This window comes from Rhinolophus sinicus, linkage group LG03, assembly GCF_036562045.2.
Source record: "Rhinolophus sinicus isolate RSC01 linkage group LG03, ASM3656204v1, whole genome shotgun sequence".
Classification (NCBI taxonomy): Eukaryota; Metazoa; Chordata; class Mammalia; order Chiroptera; family Rhinolophidae; genus Rhinolophus; species Rhinolophus sinicus.
The window spans coordinates 149,068,155-149,092,369 of NC_133753.1; the positions used below are offsets into that span (position 1 = coordinate 149,068,155).

General features: G+C 37.1%; 1 protein-coding gene and 1 pseudogene across 3 annotated transcripts in view; both read left to right on the top strand.

Annotated features, from left to right (window-relative positions):
• DMGDH (dimethylglycine dehydrogenase) overlaps window positions 1-15,988 on the top strand; it is a 62,441-nt gene extending 46,453 nt beyond the window's left edge. For 2 of the 3 annotated variants that reach the window (XM_074328801.1, XM_019728178.2), the window contains 2 exons: window positions 9,089-9,223; window positions 14,626-15,988. In XM_074328801.1, the coding sequence (XP_074184902.1) occupies window positions 9,089-9,223; window positions 14,626-14,841 (351 nt within the window). In that variant the 3' untranslated portion in view covers window positions 14,842-15,988. Of the gene's footprint in view, window positions 1-9,045; window positions 9,224-14,625 lie in introns of all 3 variants that reach the window. The other variant, XR_012495069.1, reaches the window with a different exon arrangement.
• A 6,523-nt stretch (window positions 15,989-22,511) lies between these two features.
• On the top strand, window positions 22,512-23,830 carry LOC109445648 (ubiquitin carboxyl-terminal hydrolase 50; annotated as a pseudogene).
• Window positions 23,831-24,215: the final 385 nt, after the last annotated feature.

A 24,215-nucleotide genomic window follows, 5' to 3' on the forward strand; every position in this document is an offset into this window, starting at 1 on the left:
GGGGCTTGGCCTCATCTACAGCTTATGGGCTGCTGTGTGTAGGGTTTATCCCATGGAGAAGGATTCACTCCAGTGGTCTCTAATACCTACTGAGACCACCCTTTGGATATGCCACTATGGGGCTAATTGGGTGGTGCTCTGCTGTTGTCCAAAGCTGACCTTCAGGTATGTTGGTTCTAGGGCTTGGAAGGGGCTCAGTACAGGACCAGGTCAGCCACTACCTCTGACCAGCCAGGAAATACCTGGTAGGAGCTACAAAGCTATTTGCGGTTTGTCATTGCTTGTGCTGGACCTGGAGGTACCTGGAAGAGGCTGTGCTACAAACTGAGGATCACCCCCCACCAGTACTGGGCCTGGGGTAGCTCTGCAGAAAGCCCAGGACACCCCAATGTCTGCTGCTGCCTGTCAGCTCCTGTAAGGCTCAGCCACGGATAGAGCCTCATGCTATATGGGAGTTGGGTGAGACAGGGTCTCAGAGAGTCACCAGGGTGGGACAAGTGTTCACCAAGTTCATGTAGATTTTGGTTTGGTGCCAGTGCTGAGCCTGGAGCTACTCAACAAAAGTTTCAGAGCACACTGATGCCAGCTGCTGCCCAGCTGGGGCTTGTGGACCCCTGAGAGCTCTATAAGAAGTAGTGCAGTGGTGGGGGGGGGGCTGGCTGCTCACTGAGAAAGTGCCTCAGGCATTGAATATGTTGCGTAGGGTGAGGTCCCAGGGAGTCACCAGAGTGGAGCAAGCAGGTGGAGGGAACAGAGTTCACCAGGCCAAGGCAGATTCAGATTTGACTGTGTCAGGGAGGGCTCAACACAGGAAAGATGGCACCCGCCTGCCGGCTGTATAGGAGGAGGATTCTACACAGGGAAAATGGCAACTCTCCTTCCATTCCTTGCCCTGAAGCCACATAACAGTCTCTCCCTGTATGTCTCTTACACCTCCTGAGTCACTGTCCCTCCACCAGAGCCCAGGGAAACTGCCTGCAAGTAAGTTTGTGCTCGGGAGCTTTAAGAGGATGTCAGAGTTTCCCACAGCCTTCCATCCCATCTGGATGATTGGAATCCCCACTGTTCTTCACAACCAGATGTTGTAGGGGCTCCTCTTCCCGATGCTAGTACTCAAGACTGAGGATCCTGGTATGGGGCTGGAGTCCCTTGCTCCTGCAGAGGGTGGGGGGAGGAACTCCATGGCCAAGAAATCCTTCTCCTGATTCTCAATCACCACACGCAAGTGTGGGACCACCTGTTTCGCATCACTACCCCTCCTACTCCTCAATGTGGCTTTTTCTTTATATCCTTACTTACAAAACTTCTGTTCAGTTAGACTTCAGATGGTTCTCCAGGTTGATTGTTCTATAATTTAGTTTGTGCTAAACTAAATTTGTTCTAAATTTAGTAATTTTAATACGGTCATGGGATGAGGCAAGCACAGCATTTATCTACTCTGCCATCTTTGATCCTCTCCAACCCTGACCCCTGAATTTCCATAAACTTTAGAATCAGCTTGTCGTTTATACAAAAAAGGCATGCTAGTTGGAATTGCATTGTATCTATACATCAATTCAAGTCTTCCAACTGATGAACAAAGTATATCTCTCCAGTTATTTAGGTAATCTTTTTGTACTTTGAATTTCAATGCTATTGGAAAGGTATTTTAATTTTAATTTTCAGATGTTTAGTGCTAGTATATAGAAAACAATTTGTTTTTGTATATTGATCTTGTATTCTGCAACTTTGCTAAACTCATTTAGTAGTTCTAGTACTTTTTTATTGTACTTTTTTATAGATTCCATTGGATTTTCAACATGGACAATCATGTTTTATAAAAGTAATTTTTTAAACAAATAATTTCTTTTTGTCTTTTCTAATCTGGATGCCTTTCATTTCCTTTTCTTGTATTATTATACAGGCTAGAACCTCCTTCAACTAAGTTAAATAGAAATGGTGAGAGCAGGCATTGTTATCTTGTTCTTGATCTTAGGTAGAAGGCATTCAGTCTTTCATCATAAGTATGATGTTAGCTATAGATTTTTCAGAGATGCTCTTTATAAGGTTGAAGACATTCACTTCTATTACTAGTGCTAAAATATTTTTTTTTTAATTAGCAATATTAGATTTTGGCAAATGCTTTTTCTGCATCTATTGAGATAATCATATGGTTTTTCTTTTTGACTTCATTATATGGTGAATGACATTTATTAATTTTCGTATGTTAACCCAACTTCTCATTTTTGGCATAATACCCACTTAGTGATATATTATGTTTTTGTATATTGTTAGATTTTATGATTCATATAATAGGTGGTAATTAATGCCAGGCGTGTATTGGTAACCCTTCTTCTATAGCACCCTGTGCTTACCTCTGCTGGGGCACTTATACCTGGCTCCTCCTCAGGTAGACTTGAGCTCCCTGAGGACAGAGGCCAAGAATCCTTAGGGATAGCACTGTGTCTGATAATTGGTAAGGCTTAGTAAGTATTTTTTGAAGGGTTTGAATCATGGCTCTGCCACTTACAGGTTCTAAAACTAAGTAAGTTGTTTAACCTATAAGTGCTTCAGTTTTCTCATCTGTAAAATGAAGAAAATATCCACCTTATAAGTCTGTTATAAGTACTAGATGAGATAGAGAACATTTGGTATCTCTATAAATGTTAGTTCCCTTCCATCATATTGAATTCAATATAAAATTTGTTAGGAAAAAAGAGCTATGGATAAAAATCCTTTCAGTTTTTTGAAAATCCCAGCAAAGAAAGATCTTGGGTCTCTAGTGAGGTCTCCTTCTTCATGTTTTTCTCATTTTCTTTAATAATTATTTACTTTGCATTTATGCTTGAGTGCTATACTTAAAACAGCAAATGGGCAATTAAAATCCTTTAGTCTAGAGAGATTAAAAAAACTATTATGAAAACTCTGTTATAATCCTTGCTAACGCAGTTAATAATCATTAAAGAACATCTGACAAAGCCCCAGATCCATTCCCCAGTTTTTCATCAAATCACTGGACTCAAAAACTGAAAAGTAAATATTCTCTTCAACATTGAATCTAGTAAAAGTCATAAAACACATGGAATAGAGCCTGTTTTTTAATTTTGAAAAATAGAGTTTGGTTTGAATGCTAATTAACCTAATTATTGGCCTGACTTAGGAATAACATTTTAAATATTTTCTCCAGGTTTCTTTTTATCCCCACTTTGTAGTTAATAGAGTTTCTTTTCTAATTATATTGAAGACTTTTTTGAAAGGAATACTTAACTGATTAATAATTTCAATTAGAAAAATGCTAGATGAATTGTTTCTTTTAAATTGCCAAGAGCAGAGAATGAAAACTATGTGTATGTGGGAATATTCATTTCCAGCCATTAATAACAAACTTGAGTTGCTAAACTAATAATTTAACATTTTGCTAATAAAGATATGTTGAAATGGTGATTATTATAAACTTATGTGGAATGTTACAAAGCTCTGCATATTGGAGAAAAAAAGAGTTGAGAAGCCTGGGTTTGATATCTGGTGCTAACTCATTTTGTCACCTCAGGCACGACACTTAACTTTGGGCCTTAATTTTCTCATATGAAAAATGAGATTGGACCTAGTTTTCTGCCTACTTAATAACTTATGTGATTCTAGTTATGTGCATATGAAATGAACGATGGTATCACTTGTCTTGATGGAGTGGTGGGTCAGTTGATGCATTCCCCCAAACGAAGGAATCCAGTATACGACCTTATCAGTTTGACTGTGAGACAAGCAGAGATGTACCTGATATTCAACAACTGACCGAAGAAAGTTTACATAGACCTTAGGTTAGTAATGGCCACATACTTTACAAAGGGATTCCCATCAGGATTATTTTAAAATCATGATCCCTGAGTCCCATTTTAAATGAGAAACTTTTGAGGAAAGTATTAAGGGATAGTAGCAGAAGTCTGTCACATGGATTTTCATCTCCACTCTGGCACTTACAGTAGCTGATGAACAGTGGGTCTCTTTGCAACTCGTTCCCCACCTGTAAATGCAGAAGCAAAATTCCACAACCAGTACTGCAACTGGTTTCTAAGGGGAGCTTTCCTGGGACCCAAGATGTTACATTGATTGTCTTATGCCTTTGGAACCTTTTGATATTTAGGTTAAAGGGATTTGGGCCCAAAAAATGAACTCAAACTGATGATTTCCTTGAATTTTCTGACGGGTACTGACTCCAAATATATGAAACAGGAAAGGTCCCAAACCAGGTTTTTATAATTTCTCTCCTGGTCTGTGAGAGCCCTCTACCCTGACTCTCTGTATCACAACCTTCCTTCTCCTGCTGCTGTTAAATTTGACTTTAAGTACATCTGAGAACTCTCCATTGCCCTGAGAACCATGACCAAAAGTATACTGATTTAATTTATTTCATTTCCATATACTTTTAGCTAATACGCTTTTCATAAAGCTAATGAGATAAGTAATTGCATTTCACTTAAAATCTACTTAATGTTTTCATCTATGTGGATGTTATATTTAGTATGTATTATGTAGGTGACTGTCTTAATAATGGCTCTTATTACTTTTTAAAATTAATAAATTAAAAAGTATAAGCCAAGACTAATTTTAAGCTATAGCTTTAGTGCCCCAGAAATTTGTTTCTCAAAGACATTAATTGCTATTTATATAGTTAATCTGGCAGTGACTCATTAAAGAAATACATTTCTGTTCTCAGGTCATCTTGAAAGCACCGATTTTAATCACAGCACTTGCCTTCAGACACATTTCCTCTCATTTATAATTAATAACTATATAATAGGGTAAAATCTACCATCTTGGGAGGAAAGCCAAGTAAAACAAGAATGAAATATCCTTGCCCCACTTTAAATCTTCCCAAGTCAGGCACAAGTCTAGCTCAGAAAGGGAGAAATGTCGCAGACGGTGCCAGTGTCACCTCTTACCGGTGTTTTAAGTATGTGTTCCTCACATTTAATTAGGATTTTGTTGTTGTTTGTTAGCATCTGGTTTTCATTCATGTCTGAGCATGATGCTGCAGACAAGATCACTTCCTAAGTCACAGACAGACAGATATAGATGTCAAATATCAAAAAGATTAATCTTCAGGGTATTTTCCAATCTTTTCATGGGTTACAAAAATATTGTAGTACATGTATTTCAAAATGGGTTCAGGGTAACTAGAAATAATTTAAAAGAAACTTTTTTTTTAGAGTATGTACATCAGCTATGTCTTCCAATGACAGTCTCCAGCTACAGTTATTTTAAAAAAAAGTATGGATTAAAATATAAAGGTGCTGAGTTACGTTGCCATGGAAACGAGCTGGACCTTTGCTGGGCCTTTCTCTTCCATAAACTGGGGGTAACATGATCTATCTCATAGGCATAACATGAGGATGAAATGAGCTCCCGATGTAAAGTACAGTGTCTGGCACGTAGCGAGTGCCTGGTACATTGTAAATATTATTTATTAGTAGTATTTAATTTTTGCTGAACTTATTGCTTTAACTTATCTCTTCTAAAGGAAGCTTTTTAAGGTCCCCCCCCTTTTTTCTTGTGATTAGCTGATACCTTATGTTCCTGCTTAGACTTGGGTAAAGTTGTGAATTGGGCAAAGATAGAGTTAGGCTCACCTTCCAGCACATTTTATTCCCTCCAGTCCCCTGGCATCTGCCCTAATAGTTCTCATCCAGCACCCCCAAAAGGACCCATTTCTGAAAGCTGTGGTTATGGCCGCTTTCACCACAGCCCCTTCAAAGGTATAGCAGATACTGGCTTCCATGGCTTAGTGAAGGCAGCTCAAAGTAGATGAAAATAACAGCTGAGACTCAGGAGGTCTCGATTCTTCACCAGCTTGTTGATTTCTTTGGCTAAGTTAATCCACTTCTTTGAGACCCCAAACCTATCATCTGTGGGTTCTTGTGAAGATTAAATTATAGCGTAAGTATAAGGACTTTTGGAAAAGACTATGCAGACAATCGTTTTTATGAAACCTCATCTTTAACACCTCAGCTCAAACTACTTCCTCTACAGAATTGTTGCTGACAGAATGCGGCCCCAGCCCCACTCTCCCACCCCAGACAGAACTAATCATAGTCTTTCTTGTACAGACCCCTGTCATAGCATGTTTGTTTGCTTTTCTGCCTCCACATGTTAGACGTCCTTTGTTTTAAATGTACACGTTTCAAATTGGTATAGCTGATTTTCATGCTACCATGTGTCGTGTTCTGCCATGTTTCCAGTAATGTCACATTATTCTCTTTTCCTCTGATACATTGAAACATGCAGGAGATGTAATAATTTCAGGACTGGGTATGTTGTGATGTGGAGGTAAGTGGTCACACCTCCACAGGGGCCTCCCAGAAGCTATAAGACCATTTCTATTGAGCTCTGAATACCTGTGGCTACAAACACAATATCTTATACACAGCAGGAGATAACAACAGTTGACTAAATAATTTAAAGAAAATTATTTAATTAGGGACTCAGGAAGACCCAAAAATTTCAAAATCTAAATGAATCTCTAGCAGTAAAGATTCAGATTCCATAACAAGAGGTTACAAATCACACCATGGAGAGTGCATTGGCTATTCAGTATTGTTTTAAGTGCTTTTCCGCACAATAAAGTGTGAAACTAGAAATGAACTATAAAAAGCACCCCTTGTCATCATTTATCCATGATAGCAGGTCTTTGTTTAAAAAGATAGCAAAAAAAAAAAAAAATGTGTTGTTGTTATAGAGTTCTTTCTGTATTTAGATATACGTGTATATGTTTTAACTACAATGAACTTTGGTTTGTTAACTTTTGTTGTCATGAATTTACCTTACGTATGAATTCAAATGAATCAAACTCTTCCTGAGCAGTTTGTTTTGTTTTTCCCTAGTAGTCCTGTCTTAAATAACATGGGGTCCAGTCTTCTTTGAATTTTCATCTGGCTTCACAATAAAGCTTCATAGTTGGTTCTCACCATCTGAATCACACTGAGAAAAGGGAAAGAATTGGACTTTAATTTTGCAATTATTTTAACCTTGGCCAATGGAAACTTTTTTAGTTTCCTGTGCAGGTCAGCAATTTAAAGTTGCGATAGCCATAGAAATCATACTTCACTGAGGGCCTATCCTAGAAGCTGTGAGTTAGTGAAGGAGTGAACTGGGGATCTCAGGCTGAGTATGTGTGAGGACCCCTCCCTCCTCCTGCTGCTTCACTGAGAGGTTAAGTGCACTGACTTATTGCACCGATCCTAAACGTGTTGTGTGCAGAAAGAGCTGTATAAAGCCTACATGTTGTTGACAGAGAATATTTTTGGCATGAACTATTGTTTCCTTTCTTTTTTGGCCAATGAGGAAATTAAAGTTGTTTCCTTTCTTTTCTTTTAGAGTAGTGAGTCCGTATATGAGAACTGTTTTGAGAATTTTATTTCCACATTGTAATCTCTAATTAATTTCATTCACAGAGATTTGATTTGTAGATCACAAATTCCTTTTTTCCTCATAAGATAAGAGATGCTTGTTTGGGCACACTTAGGTAGCAGGCTGACTCCAGCGTCCCTCCTTAGCACCTTTACTGCTCTGAGCCTCTGGCTCGTTTCTCACATGTGCCAACATCCCTGGCACTGTGATTAGATAGAATTGTATCTCTTTTACTTTATTTGCTAAGTGTCTCCACTGAGGAGTCATTCCTCACCTATTTGTTGTAAGATGTTACTAATAAATGTGAAAGTCTTGAAGTTTCATGATTCTTTTTTAACACATAAGAATGGATTCAAGGTGATCCCATAACAATGTCACTCTCATTCACTTTCATTGCATTGGGAATAACCTTGAGTATGCCCATGGGAAGGTATCAGGAATAGGAATGTAATCTGTCATGTGTTGCATGGACGGAGGGAAAAAAAGGTTGAAAAGCTCAATGGTAGAGAATAAGCTCTTTGATCAAAATGTCTGTGTCTGACTAACTTTGTAACCCCCACAAGGCCTCACATGATGCCTCCCACATAGTAGGGGCTCAGTACATTTCCTGAGTGAACTAATGAGTGCACCCCAATAAGATTAACACAGACCCCGGACCATTATTCTGAAGAAGGAAAAAAAGTGTGGTATTTTGCGGTTGTTTTTGGCATCACATTTCGAAAAAGGTGAATTTCCTTCTTGTAAAAGGCTTCTTTTTTTTTTTTTTTTTTTTTTGACATTTCACACATTTATTTGTAAAGATTAGAAATAGACTCTCAGCAAGTTGCTATAATTTTTTAGTAGCAAAGACTAACAGGCAGTTAAAAGCTTCTTGCTACCTGCCCCAAAATTATAATACACCAAACAAACAAAACCAACAAACAAAAAGCTTCCTGTGTGCACATTGCCAAAGGAAGTACTGGCCCAATACCAGTGTCTTGAATTGCAACTACTTACGTATATAATTACTTTTTTTTTTTTTGAGTGTATTTTCTTTTTTTCTTCTTTTTTTTTTTAAATTTATTTTTTAAATTTATTGGGGTGACAATTGTTAGTAAAATTACATAGATTTTAGGTGTACAATTCTGTATTACATCATCTATAAATCCCATTGTGTGTTCACCACCCAAAGTCAGTTCTCCTTCATCACCATATATTTGAACCCCCTTACCCTCATCTCCCACCCCCCACCCCCCTTACCCTCTGGTAACCACAATGATATGTGGTATATAAACCAAAAACAACAAAAGAACAAGACAAACAAATGAGAAACAGAAACTCATAGTAAAAGGCTTCTATGGGTAGACATTGCACGGTGCTTTGCTCACTGCCAGTCAGTACCACTGTCCAGAATCATTAGATATAAGGGTCACTTTCCTAATCCACCATTGCAATATCATGCCTTATGCTTTTCTGCCTAGGTGGTTCTGGTAAAATTGTTATCACAAGTTATTACCCTTAAGTCTAACCTACTCTGAAAGAATAGGTGGCTGATGTTGTCATTTGAGGACTGAGAAATATTTGTCTAGACGTTTGATCCAATCTGTGTTTTTATTGAATGTGTAATTGGCGAGAAAATAGCAAAGACAAATTTAAATGCTTGCATCTCTAACCTTGTCACAGCGTCTGAGCATTCATTCATCATCATTATCTTTGATTCCTGCAGCCAGCAGACTTCATAGGAAAGCAAGCACTGAAACAGATTAAAGCCAAGGGGCTGAAACGGAGACTGGTCTGCCTCACCTTGGCAACAGACGATGTTGATCCAGAGGGAAATGAAAGCATCTGGCACGAGGGCAAGGTGAGTGCTGAGGACCTCCTGGCCAGGGGCCGCAGCTGCTTTTCTGCAATAGAAACTCTCCTTGTCTTTGTTTCCTTTTAGAGTTCCTTGCTATTTATTTCTCTATTGGTGGGACGACACTTTTGATTTGAACTGACTTTCAAGAAACAGAAATCAGTTCGCTAAAAGGAAAATGAAATGGTACTCATTTTTGAAAACATAAAATTCTACATGCTTTGATGAAAGGAAATAAACTCAAGAACTTGAAATACATGGGACAATTAGGAAGGCACGATTTAGAGGGTAAAATTGTCGCCTTGCTCACCACGTCCATATCTGCGAATGCAAGAGATGGGTTTCATAAAGCATTTGGCATTCTGATTTAGCTTTTTTCAGAAGAGGTCAACTTTAACCTTAACACATTAGCAGAGAAAAATTTCCAAATGAAAACATCTATGACAGGAGAGGGTCGACCCTTAGAAAGCAAAGTGAAAAGTGGAAACCACTTGGTTCTTCAGGAAGAGTCAAATTACCTGCTTCTCACTTTTGGAATGTTACATTTCATTTCTCTCTCGGTATTCAGTAAAACCAGATAACTTACCGATAAGATCATTTCCTCCACTTTTTACAACTATTTGTAAAATCCAATTTGATTCAAGAATTTGCTGTTTTGGCTGGTGTCCTCAGGCAGGTATGAGACACTCAGCTTAGACCCTGGGGCGAGCACAGGGCCTTCATCTAAGCAGCTGCTCCATATTGAACAGGGTCTGTTTGGTCAATACCCAAAGGCTCAGAAGTTCCATGCCTGGGTTTTTTCTCATGCGCTGCAGCCTACTTGATCTTTGCTTCCATTTTCCCCACCTCTTCCGTGACAAAAAGAGCACTGGAGTTTGGGAAAGCCAGTGGCATCAAATCTCAGCCTTTGGATTACTGAAGAAACAGCCATTTGGGCTGAGGCATGGGTCAGTTTGACATAGAACCATCTATAGCATTCCCAGTATGTGCTGGATATTTTTCATGTACTTGCTCATCTAGTTTTACCACACCCCTCCCAGATATGTAAGATCGTCTTCATTTTAATGAGGCTGATTGTTTTGATGAGGCTTTGGGGCACAGAGATATGAAGTTACTTGCTTGAGATTGGTTACACAGTGTGTGATTGATGGAGTTGACTTCTGACCCCAGTGTAGTTGGACTTTGAATGGCCCATCCTTTCTTTGAAGCCAGGTTGAATACTCCAGTCTGCTCTCTTCTCTGTCTCTGTCGATGTCCCACTTATTCTCTTTAGCACTTAGTTATACACCCACAGCTCTTGTACATCTGAGTAGCAGGTGAATGTTATTAGACCCTCTGAAGCCTACAGACTTTTCTCAGATCTCGAGCTCTTTCTTAAATGCCTCACCTTTCATTGTATTGAGTTCATTCTTCTCTTTGAACCATTCCTACTCTTACCTCACTATCTCCCCTTCCTCTTTCTGTTCTAAGCCTCTGGTTCAGCCCTCTTTTCTTAATAGGCTCTTCTTCCAATTTCAAATTTGCCTGCAATGTCCACTGATAAGCACCTTTGCCATGAACTAACTGCCTGACCTGACCTTAGCCTCTCTGGGCCTCAGTTTTCTCATCTATAACATGGAACCATTGGAAGAGAGATTGTCTAAGCTTCTTTCCACCTCTAATTAATTTTTTCCCGAGTCATTATATTGCCCCCACCTCATATTTCTTTTGCTTTACATTTTCACTCTCTTCCGCTTCAGCTTTCTCAGGCTTCCTAATACAGTCCACGCCCATCCTTCCACCAACTTTCTGTTTTACTGGAACATGGAATTACAGATTATGTTATAATATTCTGTAGGCAACCCACATCAACCATGATGAACTGACAGATGTTTAGCTATCGTAAATATGATGATACCCAAATTAAAGGTTAAAAAACCTAGAAACCTATACCTTAAACTTACACAATGTTATGTGTCAATTATATCTCAAAGCTGGGGGGAAAACCCTGGAAATCCAAGTTCCATTTTTTTAGTTGTATTCCCTTTGCCATATCTGTGCATTGAGTTTATATGGTATATTGTTCATCTTTCCTACTATATGTCATCTGATTACAGAGATGTTAGCCCAATTGTATGCTCCTTTATTAATAATATATCCTCTTAGATTTCCTGATAGCAGCTTTTCTGCTCTTTGGTGCTTAGTAGGGTCATTATTTTATCATGCAGATGACCCTCTTCGATCCTCTTTATACTCTGGAATGATATTCAATAGTTTTTGTTTTTTATTTCCTGACTTTGTCTGGACTTGTACTGCCTTTGGTATTAGGTTTTCATTCTTGCAAATAGGGCAGACTTCTAAAATACTCTGAGGTACTAACCCCAGGATTAGAAAGAAACTAAAGGAGAAATGAAAGTAATCTAGAACAAAGCAAAGCCTTTGATAAATATTTTAAAAATAGCATTCCCAAAATAAATATGCTATTTCTTTAAGTTACTAATGAAACAGGGTACAAATATATTCATGTATTCAACAAGTTTTTTATTGAGTGTTTACTATGTGCCAGCAATATTCTATGCACTAGGGATGCTGTAGTAAACAAACTAGGCAAGAATCTCTTCCCCCATGGAGTTTAGATTCCAGGGGAGAGAGAGAGAGACAATGAACATAATAAATAAAATAAATGGTGTGTCAGAGAGTGATTAGTACTCTGGGGAAAAGTAAAGCCCAATTGAGATATGGGCAGTGCTGGAGGAAGGGATTATGATTTTAAATAAAGTTTAATTTTTAAAAATTAAGGTATAAAAGTAGGAATGGAAAGGGCTTTCATTAGTTATAAAAGCAGCTTTGCTGGGTAGTAAGTTTTGAAGAAGAGGTTTTTGAGGAAGGAGGTTTGGAGGATTTAGAAAGTCTTCTTTTTCATTATTAATAAACTAAACCACACAGGGACAGGAAAAGAAACAATATATCATCCAATTTAAATCACATTACCTCCTTTAAAGGCTACTTACCATGCTATCTTCTCTGACTCAGTTAGAGGCCTGGTTAAGTCTCATAGAGAAGAATGAGAAAAGGCTAAAAATAAATGCAGCTTGTTTATACTGGTAAAAAGACCAGTGTTTTATTTCACAAAGAATATGAGAATGAGAATCTCATATTCTAGGCAGAGGGTGAGGGCAGATTCTTCTTGTGACTCACTGAGCAAAAAGAAGCAATGGATTTAACTGAATCTGGAAGACTTTAAGCTAGAACGGTATAAAATTTATGCTAGGAGAAACAGTTCCCTGGAGGTTTAGCAATAGGATAAAAGGAAATGTCAGACTTCTAAAACTCTGAGGTACTAACCCCAGGATTAGAAACTATTATTATATAGTCAATGTGAAATGAACATTCTATATGAATACATACATAGCATTTAACAATTCTTAACAGAAAGAAATTAAAGGAGAAATGAAAGGAATCTGGCACAAAGAAAAGCATTTGATAAATATTTTAAAAGTAGCATTCCCAAAATAAGTATGCTATCTCTTTAAGTTACTAATGCAGACATAACTGCTAGACAATCGCTGCTGGGATTTTAAGAGATGGGAAGGCCTGAGGAAGTGGTGCACACAGTTTCTGAAGAATGATTGTGAGGTTTTGACCCAGTGGGTTAGGAGATTTGGCTGAGACTTGCTCAGGCCTCTCTTCCCGTTTTCTTAAGATGCACAAGCAAATCAGGTTAACTTTCCCTGGGCTCCAAACACAGATCTCTGTTTTATAGGCTGGGAAGTGAAACCAAAGTTACCAAGAAAGTCTTTCACAAAGCAGTGATTAAAATTCAAACCTCCCTGACTCAAATCCCCGTCTTACATCACTTAACTATGATCTAAGAAAGCAAAGCAATTGTAAAACGTGTGTGCAATACTTTGGAAGTTAATAACCTGCAAGAGAGGAGCTTTTTACTAACGAATGCATTCATGTTTGTTTGTTTTTTAAAGCAACCCATTCTTACCATAATAAGTTCAGAGATGATGTGGAGAGATTCCGATTTGGGGTTTCAATGAGACAGTAAAAACTGGGGCTATAAGATAGGAGTCTGTATTTAATGTCATAAATGTGTTAGCATCGACAAGCCTAGATATTCTATAATAAGACTGTTGACTCTAGTGGGCTCTTTGTAAGGCAGCTAAAGATCGCAGGCTGATTCACATCGTGAATATTTTGGGGCACCAGCTACAATCGACCCAATGTGAGGCTGTAAGGATTAGTGCAACGTTGTGCAGCCAGGAGAAGCCATTCTGAGCAGGGCTATAAATCATGTTTTGCTTTTGTTGTCTTCCTTTTACATTTTTAAACGTGGTGTCTTAACCTGACCTTTTTTTTTTTTTTTTGCATTTTAATCTGCTTTTTCTTCTCTTTGATCATTTCCTTCAGATCTGGTTTCTACTAATCCTCTTATCTTTGAATCAGGCTTGTTATATAGATTTGTGTGTCTGTGTCTCTGTGTGTGTAGCATAAAGCTTTTATTTTCATCTCCTAAGTTTTGAATCTTTGTTCAGTATTGTTCTCTGGTTTGCCATCCAAAGTTATCCTATTTCCTCCTCCTTAATTTGGGTTGTTCACACCTAACTCCATGTCGGGAAAGTTTCATCTTCCGTCTTTACCTGACTAATTTCACCCAGCTCCAAATGTAGAACAAATTTTAGCTTAATTATGTTGACAGCATTGACTTCCTGGTTATATTTTCTTATATCTCGATGTTGATTCCTCAGTGAGGCTGGAAGCTTATGAGGGTAGGAACCAGGTATCTACTAATACTCTAGAATGTCTAGCAAAATGTTTTTTACATGGTAGAGCTAGAGAGAGGTAAAGTTAACATTAATTTAAGTGCCCAGCAATTGCCAGGAATTGTTAAATGCTATATATGTATTCATATAGAATGTTCATTTCACATTGACTATATATTAATAGTTTAATTCAGCACTATTTGGCAGGCCATTTTCTGAACCCCAACAGGGACTGTTGACTAATTTGGATTTTTAGATTTTTCTCCCTTGTATTTACTATTGCCATGCTAGTTTGATAATAGAAGAGAAAAATTTTTTTAAGTTTAAAATGAAAGTAATCTATTCTTCCTCCTATTAGATCTCTTGGCATGAAACTGCGCAAAATACTGCCAACTATTAAGACACTAGGCGTTATTATTTAAAAGTAGAAAATGTCAAAGTACTGTAGATATATACTTTGAGAATTACTTTTCATAATTCATAAATTTTCATTAATTTTCTCCAAAAAGAGAAGTTTTCCTCCTGGTGTTATATGCACAGATAGCATAGTATAAAACTGGCAGATTGTAAGTTGAACCTATATTTTAAGTATTTTCATCTGGAGAGGGGGTGCGCAAAGCTGTGGCCAAGATACTGGAATGGCGGGGTCTTGTTTTTCAGGTGGTTGGCAATACGACATCTGGAAGCTACAGTTACAGCATCCAGAAGAGTCTGGCTTTCGCGTACGTCCCTGTAGAGCTAAGTAAGGTAGGACAACAAGTGGAAGTTGAACTATTGGGCAAACATTACCCAGCAATCATCATACAAGAACCCTTGGTATTGACGGAACCAGCCAGAAACCGGATTCAGAAAAAAGGTGGAAAGGACAAAATTTGAAAAAGACCTTCAGGAGTCAACTGACTTATGGTTGCTATATGACTATACTCAAAATTATAATTGACTTGCAGGGGAAACCAAGAATTCATTTCAAAAATCATCAAAATCTAGATTTAGAAACCTACTAAAACCGTTCTCCTGTTTTTTAAGCAAGGTAGAATGATGGGTTAGTGATTTACACTGTTGTTTCAAATGAATAAATATGAAATAATGTCTTTATTACTCTACATGGTTGCTTATGAAATGTAATCAATAAAACATTTAGGAGTTTGTTAATATACAATCACTATTACAACTGAATTAGAGGACATTATATAACTGTAGGAACATATGCATATGGTTCTTATTAGCTGAAAACAAATTAATAAATTATGTTTTACATAAAAACAAATGCAATACTATTAATGGATTCACTGCACTGAGAAATATTTTCTTAGTTGACAAGAAATAGTTTTAATTGTTCATAATGTATCTAGGATGAAAATAGTAAAATTTAATATTGATATATAATATTTTATTCAATTCTCTGAAATATTTATTTTCTTAATGACTTCCCTGAAAGCAGCTTTATAGAACATTATTATTGGCCTTTCAAAGGTTGTTTTAGAAAAGAAATTGCAAAAAAGAACAGTCTTCCAAAGGAAACAATACTTGTAAACCTTCTGAAATGAAGCTGAAACATAAATAGATTGTGCCAGTACAAACACTGTTTGAATACTGAACACCTCACTTTGGGACAGAATTAATGCAAGTTGACATCACATTGTGCCGTTCTGAATATCATTTCACAAAGCATTTGACAAAACAGGTCAAATGAGAGCTTAAAAGCTGACAGGATTGCCTTTAGTGCTGTGGGCAGCAAGAAAAAAAATCCATTTAGAAAGAATTCTTTGATACACTTCTTGAAATTATTTGGGTTTAGGTGACTGAGTAAATCAATTTTTTTGCACAAGGTAGTTTATCATTTATAATTTGTTATATACTTGTTACCCAGTTATTGAACTTTGCCTAGGTATTAAAGAAAGCTGAATGTGAAGCATGATAAGATTCTGTAATTAGAATAGATTTTTAAATAATTTATTACAAGTTTTGAAAAGGTGTCAAATTTCAATGTTAAATATTTCATAAAAGTCATCATATATTAGAACTCTTCAACGTGCCATTCATTTCTCTTTGGTATGTCCTCTTAAATAAGCAAAGGAGGAAATCCCTTTGGTAACGAACATTTCCTAATTACAAGGAATTGTCTAGACACTGTATCTTAGTTCTGTATTAGGTTCTGATTAAAGCCTGTGGATGGGAAGCAACAGGTCTCACTTCTTGTTTTCTGCCTCTCTGTAGCCTTATATCCTTAGAATATCTATTTACTATCTCTGGGTCTCTCTTCTGCAAAATAGGCTCTTTCAGGTTTTTTGTTTTGTTTTGGTTTGGTTTTTGATGCTGTAATAACAAGAAGCAATAATGAAAGTACAACATTGAATTCATGTCATACAGTTAATATAGCACTAAAACAGATGAGTAAAAGAATTGAATATTTAGATAAATATTAAACATTTAAAGAAATCCTACTCACAGAATATAAAAGAAGTTTACATACTGATTTCCTTTAGAAGTTGCCCTCATTCCTTCTTTTGTTGTATGTTGGGTGCTATTAGGTTTTGTAGGTCACCCCAGCACCCCACTTCCACCCGGCCAGTGGTCCTGGCCTAGGCACCAGTTTTGGCATCAGCCAATCCAGAGGTTGACCAATAACCTACAACACAACTTGGCCATGGAAAGATGAGTCAAGATTAGCAGATTTCCTCCTATGGAAATTTGAACTGTGAATCATCAGAGAATATAACCTGATTAATACTAAAAGCTAAAGCTGAAAAGATGCTTAGAAAGAGAAGCCTGGAAGCCTTGGGATGAGGACAGTTCCTGATAAGGAGAGAGTTCCTGAGAGACAGAGAGAGTGAAAGACCAGTTCTGGAAGCTCTCAGCTCCTGATTGCCTATCACCCAGTTCTTAGGAAAGAACCTTGACTCCAAAGAGCCTGCCAAAACCACTAACCTCTGGAAAGTGGACCATGTACTCAGAGAGGCCTCAAAGAATTTCGCCCAGGATTCGTGTGAGCTGTGAACAGCAAACAGCAAGCATGCTTAAAAGTACCCTCATGATGTGCAGAGCTGTGTCTACAACTTAGAAAAAATGTTCTCAAGAATGTGATGGTGAACGATAGGTGTTTTCTTCCCTTAAGCTCGGAAAGCTTGGAACTGCAAAAGCAGTTTCTAATCAACACGTTATCAAATGCTTATGGATATTATGTTACTAAATGTTCACATCCTAACTGAGCTATGTCTTTATACTTTCCTACTGATAGGAAAGATGACAGAAAGAAAAGAAAACATTTTAAAGTATACTGTGTGGGACATGAAATAGCAGACAGATTAGATTTTGGAATTTTAGTGAAAGGATTTTGTGCATATTTGAATTGAACACAAAGAAAGGTTGACATTATTAGGAAACAGCACCTGTGAAAGGAAGAAAGTTTCAGCTACACGTATAGCATCCTTTAGCCGAAGTCTCAAAAAAGCAGAGGATCAAAAATGAAGTTAGTCATATTTTCTTCTGCTGAATCTTCAAATAAAAATGATTGTCATGCCTGTATTTACCTCTCTGCCATTAGTGAATCTTTAGAATACTTCAGTAGTTTATAGAAGCTACATTGTGAATTACAGAAGGGGAACACGTTACTTAATTATATTTTCTTCAGGTATGGATGTTGGAAGTATTAGCATGCCATGAAGCATAGAGGTGGCAGAGTAGCTTAAAGGCTAGTGGACTGAAAGCCAGAAGACTTGTTTTACCCAGCTCTGCCCGCAACCAAGTCCAGACTACATAATCATCTACCAAATTCTTTCCTGTATTTAAAGTTCTCTGAGTAAGCGCTTTCCTTAGTAAAGTGTTCATTAGTCTCTACATATTCCTCAAGTACTTACTCCAGGCCAGGCACTGGAAAAACAGCTAACAAACGTAGTCCCTGCCTTTATGGAGTTTATAGACTAGAGAGGTCAAGCATTTAACTACAACAACAAACAGTATATTAGTTACAAACTGAGGTGTCATGAAAGCCAAGGGGAGAGAGCATTTTGAAAATGAAAAGATGGCAGTAAGTACAAATTTTAATTCATGCATGAAATATATTACTGATTTTGAATAATATATTTAAATTTTAAATTTCTTCTTAAATTGTTAATTGTGTTAAAACTAAAGAAAGAACTAAGAAAATATAACACTATATCAGTGATACAATTTAATAGTTACCTAAGTTGTAACTTATTAGTTACTGGACAAATTATTTACATAAAATATTATATGAGACTCTAATCAAAGAAACAGAATGAAGAAATTGTGGAGAGGCAATTAACTATGAAAAAACAAAATCTAAGGAAATAGTCATTTATTCAGAAAGAGTAATCAAATTTCAAAGAATGCCAGCAGAAACAACAAAAGATGCTAATCTTACATTGCACGAAACTATCTGCAAAGATAACTGGAGAAATCTGGCTATACTGTCTATTAAACATTAATATAGGAAGAAGATTCATTTCAATGAAGTCACTGCAAAGCTTAAGGCTTAAACACAGGAAATTTGACTTTGTTATTCACAGACATTTTATCACAACAGACCAATATGTGGATATGTTTTTCTTTTTTATAAAACATTAATACAATTAAAAATATTAACCCCTTGCTTTTTTGTACTAAGTATTTATTTTATTTATATTTTTCTAATTTGTTTTTTTTTTAACTGATAGGATTATATAGACTCAGTTTAATAGGAGAATATTTTCATTCTTTATATTTCTCTTCTGGTTATTATTCATTTTATTTCATGATTATTACTAAAAAACAATTGTGTCATATGATAGAGGCAGGGTTTAAAAAATGATCTTCACTGAACCTGATCATCTCACTGGCTGGTCATGCAAGATGGCTTCTTCGCTCCATGCCTGGCTCCTCAACAAGGATGCCTATAACAGCTGGGGCTGGCACGGTGTCTCTCTCCATGTGGCCTCTTCATGTGACTAACTTCCAGGTAGGTCAAAGGAGGGGACTTAACATGGAGAACAAGTAAGGGGGCTGCCAAGGTGATACTTGGACCATACAGGGAGGGGCTGCCAGTGGGAGCTGGAACCATGGAGGAGGTACAGCTATACTGCTAAAGATGCTACCCAAAGCAGAGGGAAGGCGAGAAACCCCTGGCTTCTCTCTTCCTCCAACCCTCCTGTTTTGGCACCAGTGCCTCCCATTGGCTGAACCTAACTGGAGTCAAGGAGGTAAAGGAACCTGGGATATGTCGTTTGTAAGGTTCGCCCCCCCTCCCCCCGTGACACAGAGCAGAACAGAGGAAGATCACAAAACGGATTGCATAGCAGTAGACAATGACTGTCATTCAACACCAGTGTAATCCATTCAGCCCTGGCCAAGGGGGTCAGGTCAGGAGATGCAAACATGGCTACTAGAATGAAGGGAGGTCATGGGATGGACTAATATATTTAAAAAGGCTATTTAGGTCATTTTTTTTTAAAACATGGTATAACATGCAATATGCTATCATTTAGATTCAAATAGAAAATAATTTAAATATTTAAATTGTGTTTATATACATATAGACTGTCTCTGGAAGAGTAACATTAGTATTCTGGAGAGGTTGAGACTTACTATTTAATGTATGTCTTTTTAACTTAATTTTAAAAAAAACTGTATGTTTCACTTTTTAAAAAACTAATATATATATGTACATATATAATATAACATATATTAATTGCACTTTTTTATCCATTAAGAATAGGTTCTTATTTTTTGGTCATACAGGATGACTTTATGTTTTAATATGATGTTCACACTGGTTTAAGATATTTAAGCGTGATTGGAAAGAGTTGGCTTAAAACTGCTTAAGACATTGGTATGCCATGTAAAAAGTTCAGTACAGAAAATGTGAATGCAATTCAGTTGTACATAATATATTTTGTGTGAGCATTAAGGCTCAGGCTGTATGAAAGGTAAGGAAAAGGAAAGAAGAAATGACACAAAATGCAAGACTAACATCCTGTTTCTTCATCAGTCGACATGGTGATTACATGGGGGATACACTTTGTGAGAATTCACTGACCAATGTAATTTTTGTGCACTGCCTTATGCTTAAAAAAGTGCTATGCCAAAATCTTTATATACGAACGGTACTATTTTCCACTCTCTACTCTTACCTAATTGGTTTTAAGGAGATGGGAGGTGATAAGCAATGGGCAGGATAAGGGGGGGTGGGGTCAAAGGAGTTTCAATTTAGTTGGCCAAAACCTTTCTTAGTATCCAGATTATCAATTTCAGAAAGTTGAAGAATTTTAGACCTAAGAGAAATTTTTCATCTTGTTTTTATTTAATCTGATTCTTTCAATACACACACATACACTAACACGCAAAACAAAACCAACACTAACCTGAAGAGGCATCTTAGAGAGAATTACCTTCCTCCGTTATTGGAAACTTGATGATGCTTAATGCAGTGATAGTTAACACTGATATAACTTATGCATGTAACTACTGGCAACTAAAAGAGGAGTAAAAGAAACTTAGTAACAGTCATCTGTAAGTTCAGTATATGACCTTACAGGACTTGAAGACCTTCTTCCCCTCCCTCACTTACTTACCTGTGGTAGAAATAAATCCCTTCCAGATCAGTTTCCAAAACTTAGTGTATTGTGAACATAATTTAATAGCTGACATCCAAAGTAACAAAGTTTGGATATTCTTTCTGATGTTCAAATCTATCTCCTTTTGAACTATTTAGGGTAGTAATGGGGCAGTATGTAACACCAACCACAATTTACTACATTGAGTTAGTGAACTCAGGTTTTCTAAGAAAGAGCTCTTGCCATTCTTATCTCCACTCCAACGGTTAAACATTTAGAGATAAAGTGTCTAAAATTGCTTAGTCTTTGTATGCAATAGTCCTCATATTCAAAGGCACTGCAAAAAACAAAACAAAACAAAAACAGGTTGAGAGAAGCATTGGAACACACATATGCTGACTTCTGAGCATAGCTTATAGCTAGTTAGCACCATGCCAAGAACCAGAAGCTCTGCAAACTGGAGAAACCCAGAGGCAAAAGCATCTATTTGATTTTCATAGTGCATGACCTTTGGGTTTTACAAACATGTTCATTGAAAGATATTTATTCTTGGCACATTGTTCTTCTAATGCATTTTACTTTTTGTTTCAATGTAAATTATATTATTACTAATAAAATACTATTAGAAATAGATAATATATCCAGAGGCTTTAAAATTCAGGCATAAAGGATATAGGTGAAAAGCTAGTCTGCTCCTATACCTGTCCTCCTCAGTTAACCAGTCTACTCAGAGACAACCAATGTCACTACTTCTTCTGTATCCTTAAGATGCTCTACATATGTGAGCATCTCTTTCAATCTATGAATATAGGTATATAGTTTTAAGCAAATGAAAGCATACCAAGCATAGTGTTCTTTGCCTAACTTTAAAAATTTAATGGTATATCTCAGAGATTATTCCAGATCATCCTTTTAAATGATTGCAAAATTAATTTGACCAGACTCTATTATTCACCTTTTTCTAATAAAAATAAGGCTATATTATATTTCTCCTGGAATATAGCTGAAAGACAAATTCCTACAACTGGCATTGCTGGGTTGAAGTGTATGTGCATTTTGACAGGTATGCAAAATTATTCCCCTGAGGGGTTGTGTCAAATTTCACTTCTGTGATTAATATAGGAAAGGCTTGTTTCTTCATACCCTACCCAAAGCAGTGAGTTCTCACTATTATCCGTGGTCTTTTATTGCAGTTTCCATTGTATTTCTCCTTTTTAGTAAGATTGGTATCTAATCATATATGTAATGACCACTTATCGTTCCTTGTCTGTAAACTGTTATATTCCTATATTTTGCCCATTTAAAAATTGGATGTTGGTCTTTTTTGTACTGACTTCAGGAGTTAAGAGATTTTAACTATGGGTTAAACAGCTTTTGTGTGGGTTAGAATACAAATCAGGTGATGACGTATCTTTTCTATGTAAAAAAAATATATATCCAAGCACCCCTCCTATCAAACAATTAAACCATCCGTGGATTGGGAGCTGCTTTTATTTCAGTCCTCATTTTTGCATCTTCTAACTGATTGGAATGGTTTTTACTGATATGATTATGTACTGGGAAAACCCTTTAAAAATCAATGATTAAACTAACCCAAACAATAAAATAATTCAGTATGTGGCAGAATATTAATTACCATACAGAAATCAGTAAACCGTATGTCCACAAATAACCCATTAAAAGGCAGAATTGTAGAAAAGGCCCCATTTCAATAGCAACAGAAAAGATAAAATACTTAGGAATAAATTTAACCAAAAAAAGTGCAAAACTGATATGAGGAAAATTTAAAAACATTTCTAAAAGACACAAAAGTAGACCTTAATAAATGAAAGTTAACCTTTGTGTTTAAATAGGACAAGAACTTAATATCATAAAGATTTCAGTTTTCCTTAAATTAATTTATAAATTTGATAAAATTACAATAAAAATACCAATAAACGTCTTTATGGAACTAGACATGATATTCACATGAAAATGTAAACGTGCAGAGGGGAGACGCCACACAGGGAAGGTGGCGAGGTCCCTTTAGTCCTTGCCCGGGGGGTACACAGCTTTGTCTCTCCCTGTGTGTCTCTGATGTCCCCTAAGTCGCTGTCCCTCTGCTGGAGCCCAGGCACAAAGTGCACAGATCCCTTTGATACCTTTCCAGTTAACCAGGCAGATGAGAACCAGCCCCATTTCCAGGGTGTGATTGGCCTGCAGACGTTGGGCAACACGTGCTACATGAATGTCATCTTACCGTGTCTCTGCAGCATCTCACCGCTGATGGAGCTCTCTCTCTGGAAAGTACATTACTGCTCTTCAAAAGGATTCCAGTGAGGTTGCCACTGCTTTTGCCTATGTGATGACAGACATGTGGCTTGGAGACTCAGATTCTGTCTCACCAGAAATATTTCGGTCAGCTCTTGGCAACCTCTACCCAGCATTTATGAAAAAGACACAACAAGATGCTCAGAAAGTCTTGATTTGTGTCCTGAATGAACTTCATGAATCTCTGAAGTACCGCCAAAGATCACAGGAGAAAACATCTATCCCAAGATGCCACAGGAAGGTGACCACCAATGAGTCCTCCATCATCACCTGGCAGTTTGATGGGCAGCTCAATTATAGCATCACGTGTTTCAAGTGTGAGAAGTACACCTACAAAAATGAAGTCTTCACCATCCTCTCTGTCCCCTTTCCATCTGAATACGAGTGCTCTCTTCAGGACTGACTCCAGTGTTTTCCCCAACAAGACACACTGACCTGGAATAACAAAATTCACTGTTCCTTTTCTATAACCAAGCAAGAAACAGCTGTGAGGACCAATGTTTCCAAACCATCAAAACTAATGTCTTTCACTTTAAAAAATTTGACATTTTGGGTATAGTGAAAAGGAAACTGAGAACAGACATTCATGACCCACTCACTAACTTGGATCTTACACCTTATATTTGTCCAATTTTTCAGAAACGTCATAAATATAACCTTTGTTGTATTTGGTGAACCACTTTGGTGAGCTGGATGGTGGCCACTGACCGCTTTCTGCAAGAACTCACCCCAGCCTGGTTTAGCTTTGATGACACAGAGTCAGTGCGATTCCAGATATTTCAGTTCAAACCGCTACAGCATATCTCCTGTTCTATAGCTGTGAGCCCTTTTCTCTACCCAGACCAAGATGCAAGAGCTAGGAAAATGGTGTTTCCTGAAAGTTACAAAACAAGCAATCAGAAACTAGTACTTCTGTTTTGCTTTGTCATTAAACTCTTGCAACTTACTTGCATTAAAAAAAAAAAATTAAACATGCATAAATAACTGGGAAAACATGAAAGATGAAAAGCTCTGAGGAGTCACCCACTATCCCTATCACATATTAAAACATATTGTAAAGCCTATAACTAAAACAGTGTGTACTGGTGCATGAGTCCACAGGCCAGTGGAATAGAATAGAAATCCCAGAAATAGACCCAAGAATATGTGGAATTTAAGCCTATGATAAAGGTGGCATCTCCTATCCCTAGGGAAAATATGGACTTCTTTATTTTCTTTATGAATGGTGCTGGAAGAACTGGATAATCATTTGGGAAAAGATAAACTTAGATCCATATTTCACATCACGCACAGAAATACTCAGAAATGCAAATGGATCAGGGATCCACATGTGAAAACTGAAACCATACAAGTACTAGAAGAAAACCTGGGTGAACTTTACTTCAACTT